We start from the raw sequence: 9,361 nt of genomic DNA, 5'->3' as shown, positions 1-9,361 counted from the left end.
AGAACCCCAGCTTGAGGCCTGTGGGTTTCTTTGGTTTTGTTTGTTTTCACACCGTTCTCAAACCTTTGAGGCATTTTGGGTCTGGCATCCACGCCTCAATAACCTGCTTTTGTCAGCTTTTGGGGAGCTTTAGTTAAACTGTGAAACTGTTCCTCAGCTGTACGTGTTGACCTTTCTTTGTGTGATTTGATGTTGCACAGTGAGGACCTGGTTATAATTGTCACATCAAGAGGAAAAATCCTGCTCAGAGAGTGGTTATCAACAGATGGAGTCATGGAGACAGTTGAAGCTTCAGTCGTTGGCAGCCCCGTAGATTTTTAGTAACTGAATAGTAGAAGGGGGGTATCTGGGTTGAGTCCCATCATTGCAGGCACAGTTAAAAATGCTGATACGAGTCCATAGACCTCTGCCCAAGAACATCATAACCTGAGCACTTACCTGGGAGCAACAGCAGGAACATCTCTAGAGAAGTACGGAGGCGAAATAACCAGTCTGTTAATGGCTATCCTCAAGACGAGAGGCAGCAGCACCAGAAAACAACGGTAATTCATTGCATAAGGAAATATGGTTCGGTGACCTGGGTGAATGCAGATGGGAATTTCTGTCAGCTAGCATGGAAGCGGTGAGTGTTTTGAAGCTCATAATGTTCCATGGGGTCTCGGGGGACACCTCGGTTTGATCAATCATTTAGAAAGGGGTAAAAACCCTTAACGGGACCTTAGTATGAGAGAATAATATGAACACAAATTAGAGAACGAAGTCCTTAGTTCCATTATTTATAGAAAAGCTGTGTTCCCACCTCAGTAAGATCTGTCAGTGTCCCCTGTCACCTCCTGCTTGGCCCTTGCTTCCTTCTCCCTGTGCAAGAACGCGTGCACCCAGGCCATCAGCTGCCACCGCGGCCGGTCAGTGGGGAAGAGCCAGCACGTGCCGTGGCCAGCCCAGAGCTGTTGGCTGCTGAGCCCAGCAGAGGAGGTAGCTACTGGGCCTGTTCTTTGGTGATCGTCTTCTTCCTCAGCCTATGAGCTCTTTTTCCAGGAACTTGTAGGAACTTACCATCTCCAACACTGCTGTCAAATTTGTTCAGTATTGGTCTGTTTGATTCAAGAAGTTTGTGGTGGGATGGGTTGGCCAGTAGATCAATAGTATGATTAACAGACCTCATTCACTTAAAAGAAAGGGTGTTTTTCAGTGTTAATGCTATTTTTTGATGCATTTGAGAATGTTTCCCCTTTCTCAGTGGTTTCCTTGTTTGGGCTTTTTGAAAAAAAAAAAAAAAATTAAAAAAATGGGGAAATGTGATTGTGAAATAATTCTAAAGAAAGAGATTGCTTTAGATTTGGTTTGCTGCTTGATTTTTTTTCACTTTGACACAGATGAGTGAACTCACTTGTGATACTAAAGGTCCTGTGCTAAGCGGTACTTGTTCAGGATAGCCGTATGGACTCCTGTATTTGCTATACACAATGAGGGCAACATTAACAGCATAGCAGGGTTAGCTTCATTGTTCTGCCTTTGCTATGCAAATAATTTGCAATGCTAAAAATAGAAAATTTCCACCCCTTTTGGGATAGAAGTAAATCTAAGCCAGTTGTGATGTTTAAGCACCATTCATGCTTTATAGGATGATTACTTACCAGAAGCAAAGCTTGTAGGTATCTCCTTAGATACATACCAAAAATTACTTTGGGCAGTTTACTGCAGCAATGACAAAAGGGATACACATGATGATAATTTTCATTTTGTACTATGTTTTGTCTAAGGATGACGGTGAAAGAATTATGCCTCCTAATGCTCCTTTCAAAGATGACATTGTTTTACTTACATTAAAGGTGTCATGGTTTAACCCCAGCTGGCAACTAAGCCCCACAAAGCTGCTCACTCACTCCCCCCCCGGTGGGATGGGGGAGAGAATCAGAAGGGTAAAAGTGAGAAAACTCGTGGGTCGAGATAAAGACAGTTTAATAGGGAAAGCAAAAGCCGCACGCGCAAGCAAAGCGAAACAAGGGATTCATTCACTGCTTCCCATCGGCAGGCAGGTGTTCAGCCATCTCCAGGAAAGCAGGGCTCCATCACGCGTAATGGTGACTTGGGAAGACAAACGCCATCACGCCCAATGTCCCCCCCTTCCTTCTTCTTCCCCCAGCTCTATGTGCTGAGCATGATGCCATACGGTGTGGGACAGCCCTTTGGTGAGTCGGGGTCAGCTGTCCCAGCCGTGTCCCCTCCCAGCTCCTTGTGCCCCCCGCAGCCTCCTCGCTGGTGGGGTGGGGGGAGAGGCAGAAAAGGCCCTGACCCTGTGTAAGCCCTGCTCAGCAGTACCGAAAACATCCCTGTGTTATCAACACTGTTCCCAGCACAAATCCAAAACACAGCCCCATACTAGCTACTGTGAAGAAAATTAACTCTATCCCAACTAAAACCAGCACAAAATGTAGAGAAATCGGATGAGCTGTGAGTGGTTAGATCTTGTGAAAAATGAAGTTTTAAGTACGTACTTCATTGTCTAAATGCTCACAGATTACTTTTCTCCCTATAATAACCATAGAAAATGTGTTGGCAGCATATCACAATTAATAATCCATACTCCTATTTATGTGCTATAGGCACTCCAAAATTCCCCAGACATATTTATTACCCAAGTTTATAACCAGATTCAAATCAGATCCTACATTGGTGCCAAAAATCGAACTGCAGTCATCTCACGGCAAATAATTCTATCTACCTGACAGAAGAGTCTTAAATTCCTGATTTTTCCCAGAATGAAATTCACTTTAATCTAGTATTAATGTATTTTTCCTTCAATCGCCTGCAAAAGAATCCCATAATCTTACACTAGTGACTGCACAGACAGTGGAAGGTACTGTACATACGTAGCATTATTGTGGGTTTTTCTGGTCATCTAGATTGTGTAAAATCCTTTGATGTTAATTGGGGCGAGTTTTCTGTCTAGGGTTATGTTGAATTTCTCTTTGAGTGTTTTTTCCACCTCTTCATCTTCAAGAGTTATGAATTCCACCAGATCCATATTTTCCTTGTAGTTGTACGTGGTCTCAGTGAGTGTCCACCCAATTAGTGCTCGAAAGCCATCGGTGGTCTGGAGGGTGCAGATGGACTTCTTTGTAAAGAGGGAGTCTGGAGATGTCTGAAGGTACGTGCACTGGAAATGGAAATCTTCCACTGTCCGTGGCTCAAGGCTGAACATATAAACTTTCCGACAGTCTTTTTTCTCCAGAAGATCAGAATTAGAGAAATTTTGATTGGGGATATATTGTTTCCGTCTCACTTTCTCAAGGTACCAGATGGCGTTTTTTTCCATGAAGCGAAAGATGCCGGGAGCCTGAGGCTGGTCTTTCCCCGACACAAGCTCCATCGGCTGCCACATCTGATAGGACACACCAAAGCCTCCGTCAACAATGTAGGCTTTGCTATCAATAACTACCTTTACAAGGAGATGGGTCATGATGGTGGCATACGTGTTTTGATGTGGATTGAACACATACGCTCCCAGAAAGCTGGCGTCGTACCCCAGGCTTTTCAGGACCCAGCCCAACAGCTGGTTGTTTTCCATGCACCAGCCACCCCGCTTCCTCCGTACGATTTTGTTATAAACGTGCTCCAACTCCAAAGTAATTTTCTCCCCACAATGGATGCTGAGGTTTTCGAAGGGAACAGCACGGATGTGGTGCTGGAATATATCGGTTAAGGTTTCCAAATCTTGTTTTTCAAGGGAACCTTTATAGCCAGTTCTCGCAAAATATTCTTCAAGGTTCATGTCACCTGTAAAGGAAGGAATTGCTTTTTGGTTTTGTTTCTTTACATCAATGATTTATGATGCTGTGAAAAACTGCCCAGATTGCTGCCAGCAAAGATGCTTTAATCTACCGAACCTCATCAGACCAGTTTTTAAAGGTAACAAGTATCCATATCAAGTGGTTCCCAGAGCAAAGAAGAGCAGTGTATGTGAGGGTTTGCTTTTTGTCTGAGAGCCATCCCTATGGCAAAGAGCTGATGCAATTTCAGCTTGATATGCGGTGGCTGCGGAACGGGGATGCTGTATTTGCATTGTAACAGTGGGGTTAAGAAGACATGTAAGATCACGCTAGGGAGTGTTCAGGAGGTTTCATGAAAACCGGTATAAATCCACTGTTCAGTGAAAGGAGTGTCGGGGGGGAAGCAGTGTCATCTGCCAGTTGGAGGGAGGATAATTTGAGCCAGGATTCACATGTTCTTTTCATGAGTCTGCCACTGATCTACATGACGGTAAATGAATTGCTTGTTCGGTACACGTTGCTTTTTCACCACTTACAAAAAGTTAAAATAATACTCCCTGCACATTTTGTAACGTGTCAAGTTTTATTCAGATAATTATAACTGAAAAAACGCTCTGACCTTTGCAAGAGTAGCAGACCACTGAGTCTCTTGTCTGCTCTGAGTGTTGCACAAACTCATTTTGGTGTTGGAATAATGAATCTGAATGGAGCAAGTGACCTAAAAGACAAAGAGCACATCTCTATTCCCCGCTGTGCCCCACATCTCTCAGGGTGCCCCGAAAATGGACAGGGGCTGCTTTACATCTCTCTAGTCCGGGCCTTTCTCAAAACTCACTTTATTCCTTCCAGAGGAGGCGTACCTGCGAATTACCGAAGCCTCGTACAGCGCATCCCCGGTCTGTCCTGCCTCCAGCAGCGCCAACCTCCTGGCCTGCCTTGGTAGGACTCCTCATGAGCAAGATTGCTGGATGAGGAACTATGCGACTATTTTCTGCCTTCTAATACCATGGAAAGTCACGCACAGTCATCTGGCTTCGGCAACGGCCCACCACAGTCTGCTGGCTACCGTTACAAGCTGGATGCTTTGTAAGTATCTGATAGATACTGTTTGTAAAACACACTGTAGATCATCTGCTTGGGTACGGAGATGGGCACAAAATGCTTTGAAGGCTTGAACCTTTGCAGAGAAAGCACTAAACATTTCAGCAGTCTAGAGTTACTGCAAATATTTAGCTTCTTGACAGCCCACAAAGCTACTTGGAAATCTTTTGTACATACAGTAAGCTGAGGTTTAGACACTTAATATTAGCGACTCAGGAAGACTATTGTATTCAGATAAATTCAGCAGTGAACCACTGAATGTTTACTGCAAACTGGAATTTCTCAAGATGATTTTCAGTGACAGATTCATGTTGTGCATATGCGTGGTATAGAAGCAGCTGTCCAAAGTGAATGGAGAGCCCCATCAAAAACTGTGTGCTATCTTCCCCAGAAAGGAATTTAGCTGCCAGTGATATTTAAGTGTATTGTTGGGGGATATTCTCAATGTAATATTTGTTAAGTAGAACATAAGACTTCTGGCACTTTTTTCTTTTCATTTGAAGAATCCAAGTCTATCCGATCCTACCCACTCAAATTGTGAATGCTAAGTAGATCACACCAGTATAAAGCTGGTTCTCGAGTTTATATTGTTTGTAATTTCTCTCTGCAGCTCCATAACATGACTGATCAGCGTTAGATCTTGACTGTAGGAGATGAAAGCTATAGTTCTTTTGAATTGTGCACAGATCAGATGAAAAGCTAGATACTGAAAAGGTAATCCGACAAATGTGGCTATGATTTATGCGGAGAAAAACATCAGCAGCAGAACTTTAAAGAACTATTTCTAAATGTGCAAATGAAGGTGCTCATGCAAAAATATTCCTTAGCAGGACTATAGACACAATCAGCAATTCCACTGTTAAAATACATTATCTCTTTACTTTTATCCTAATACGTCAGCACGTGCACTTTCTGGGGTATGCAAATCACAGTGTCTAATTTCATTTTTTTAAGTTGTTTTTAGAGGACTACATTTTTATTCCCATAAAGCAGAATCTATTGATTATTAGATTGCTTCTTTGCTTCCTTTGCCTTTGCAATATTTTTAAATAAAGTTAAAAATCTAAAAGAGTAACTTCCAAGAAGAGGTTGTGGTTCTAAATTTGTATCAGCCCTTGTATCTAAACAAAAGCATCTCTCTCATAGTCAAGAGAATCTCCTCCTGAGGAGCAGAAAGACAGAAGAATTGATATCGCAGTATCATTTTTTTGCCCCTTTTAAGAGCCTATGTTTAGCAGGCAATATTTTAGCTCTATATCCACACATTTTTATAACATTTTTCCTAAAGAGAATACTGCTTATGTTATTGCCCATGACCTTTACCATCATAAATAAACCAAGTTTGTTGTTTGGGTTTTTGGAGCTTTTTTAAGAAAATAAACTTACCTCTTAAAATAGCCTTATTTATTTATTGATGTGTTCCGCTTCTGGGTTGTTTATTACTGGAGCAGCAGTCAGTAAAGTCAGGAATGGGTACAAATTGCGAGAGCTGTCTTCCTCTTTAAGCTCCGCTGGCTCTCACTCCTGAATCTTAAATGTGGAGAAGGGGCAGAGTCCACCCAAAATGAATGCACATTTTTGGACTTCACTGATCCATGAGCAAATTAAACTTTGTTTCTTCTCTATTAGTAGATGTTTATGTTTTCCCCTGGTTAAGACCAGACTGAACTTGTTTTCCATGTAAAATAATTACACTAGACAGTTGCAAAAGGCTCCATAATTTTTTTAAATTAAATTATTGTTACTTTGCAAGCCAGCAGTTTGCAGTGGAGGACGGTCATCTGCTTCCTTGTGGGTGCACTGAATTGCCAAGGTCTTGCAGGCTGCATTTTTCCAGGCTCCGCAGATGCACAAAATGATCCTTCTTTGCTTGCAAAGGAACTTTTTCAATCTGTTCAAAGCTGCCGCTGCAGCAGGTAATTATTTTGGAGCTGCCACACCTAACGAATACCGTGACAAATATTTATTTGCAAAAAGAAATGCATTTCCTCTCTAAAACTTGGCCTTCTGCATCCTTAAAGTGTTGCAGGGCTGTTTATTTAATTCTCTCCCTGTCAAGCATGTCTCCTCTTCATTTGATGGAGGTGGAAAGTCAGAGGTCCCTTTTGGGAAGTCAAAGGGCACATTGGACTGCATCTGGGAGAGCACCTGAGTTTTAGGCGCATCAGGTGCCCCGTGAGTCTGTGTGGTTGACTAATAGGAGCATCAAGGTCTTTTCCTTGGCTGAGGACTGATGCTCTTCTGTCATCCTCTTTCATGACACATCCCATACAGTACCTGTCACAGGTATCATAAAGGTAAAAGGCTTTTGTGTTACATATAACATGCTGTGAAACCACACTGGTGGCATGTCCTAGCTTCCCAGTGTTTTCTTTCGCATCTGCTGTATTACTTATTTAAGGTAGCTTTTGTGCAGAATACTGTTTATAATAAATATGAAGAGTTTTATCTATAATACTGTCATGCCTGCTTGACGTCGCAAGAAGGTTAGGCCCCAAAAATTTAGATTATAGTTTGTAAAGGTTGATCTAACTTTGATTGTTTCCATTTTTGATACCAAAAGCCTGATTTTTAAGAACTGTTCAATCGTTTCAGCTTCTATTGATTTTGTTTCGATTTCAAAGACACAGAAAAATCAGACTCAGAAAAACTGGACACTCATATTAGAGAGCTTTTGGGGTTTTTTAAATGCCTTTGCATAAATAGCTCACTTTAAGTCAATTTCTGGTAAAGGAATGGGACTCAAGTCTTTCAACTTATTTCATCATAAGCTAATCAGCACCTAATAGGAGCTTGTTTTGAAAAAGTCTTAACCTTTGGTTTTTTTATGAAGTCTTTGAAAGCCAGATTTGGCTCAACTTTCTATTTCAGACTGTTAAAGGAAGTGAATAATTTGTAAAACTCTGCTGAGAAGATTGGAAATACCAAAAAAGAAGATTGGAATACCAAAAAAGGTTAGAGGTCTTTTGTGTAGAATGGTAACACGGCTTCTCCTTCTGTATCATTTTGGTCTCCTTTGCCACAAAATATGTCTGAAATAAAATGAGATCCAGAGAGGTGGAACAAAATGTTATGGAGTCAAAAAGAAATTTCCATATGAGCAAACGAGAGGTAGTAGAGTCTTAGTCTCTAAAGAAGGAGAAGCTTAAGAAAAATATGCAATTGGTATATGCAGTTAATTAACAATGCACCTGAATTTACCAAGCTTTGTGTTCATCTGGCTAGCTCAACTTTAGAATCAAATTAATGTTACTAATGTTAATTTTAGAACTTTTTATATTGGATATTTAAAGATCCACCTAGCACAGCATTAGAATTAAATTGTATCCACTAAATTGGGTGGCAAGCCACGAACATTTACTGGTACGAGTTTGTTCTCCAGCATTATATTGAATTTGTCTTTCAGTGTCTTCTCAACTTCTTCATCTGTAAGAGTTGTGATCTGCACCAAGTCCACGTCCTCCATGTAGTTATACTTCATCTCAGTGAAGGTCCATCCAACTAAGGCATAAAGCCCTTCAGTGGTCTGGAGACTGCAGATTGACTTCTTCTGAAGTATGGTGTCTGGAGACACTTGCAGGTATGTGTTTAGCTCCTGAAAGTCATTTATATGTCGTGGCTCGAGAGTGAAGGTATATATTTTTCTGATGTTCCCCAGTTCTGGAGTATCAGTGGAAGGGACACTTTGCTCAGGAATATAATGCTTCCTTTTGACTTTCTCAAAGTACCAGGTGCCATTGTCTTCCATGAAGCGGAAGATGCCGGGGATCTGGGGTTGATCCTTCCCAGAAATCAACATCAATGGCTGCCACGCCTGGTAGGCACCTCCAAAACCGGCATCCACTATGTAGGAATTTCCCTTGATCACCACCTTCAGTAGGATATGATTTATCTCAGCAGTGTATGCCCTCTCTGCTGGTTCATAACTATTTCCTCCAAGAATACAGACATCATACCCTAATTCTTGCAAGGCCCAAAATAAAAGGTAGTTGCTTTCCAGGCACCATCCACCACGTTTCTTTCTCACAATCTTATTGTAAATGGATTGTAAATCCAGTTCAATGGTCTCCCCACAATGCATGCTGAGGTTTTCAAAAGGAATTGCCTGGATGTGATGCTGGAAGATGACTGTTAAAGTTTGCAAGTCTGCATCCTTATGGGACTCGTCATAAGAAATTCTTGCGAAATACTCTTGAATGTTCATTTTGCCTGTGTGAGCAGAAAAATAGCCAGTTACTGCTGTGCAGCTGTCAAGGGGTTCACTCCTATTTCTGTAGCACAGGTTAACCAGCCTGCAAATATAGCCTAGGCCGTTTTATTGAGGATTTGAAAGAAATCTGTGCCCTTGACAGGAGATGAATGCAGGCTAGACCTGCCTGTGTCATCTATACTTCTTAAAAAAGAGATGAGGATAGGAGCAGGTGACAATAATGCTTTTTGTCTCTCAGATGTTGCCTTCAACCCAGGTGGATGTCTTTCCTATGGGA

General features: G+C 41.7%; 2 protein-coding genes across 2 annotated transcripts; both read right to left on the bottom strand.

The window, feature by feature from the left end:
• Positions 1-2,902: 2,902 nt before the first annotated feature.
• Positions 2,903-3,775, bottom strand: LOC309594614 (arylamine N-acetyltransferase, pineal gland isozyme NAT-10; the record flags this gene model as incomplete). The annotated part of the gene is made up of 1 exon (XM_082320786.1): positions 2,903-3,775. One exon carries the CDS (start codon positions 3,773-3,775, stop codon positions 2,903-2,905), a length of 873 nt encoding a protein of 290 aa, XP_082176912.1.
• A 4,415-nt stretch (positions 3,776-8,190) lies between these two features.
• Positions 8,191-9,078, bottom strand: LOC309594611 (arylamine N-acetyltransferase, liver isozyme; the record flags this gene model as incomplete). Its single annotated transcript, XM_082320782.1, has 1 exon — positions 8,191-9,078. One exon carries the CDS (start codon positions 9,076-9,078, stop codon positions 8,191-8,193), a length of 888 nt encoding a protein of 295 aa, XP_082176908.1.
• Between the last annotated feature and the right edge of the window lie 283 nt (positions 9,079-9,361).

Source organism: Platalea leucorodia (genome assembly GCF_965183815.1).
Source record: "Platalea leucorodia genome assembly, chromosome: 8".
NCBI lineage: Eukaryota > Metazoa > Chordata > Aves > Pelecaniformes > Threskiornithidae > Platalea > Platalea leucorodia.
This window is presented reverse-complemented; position numbering and strand designations above follow the sequence as displayed.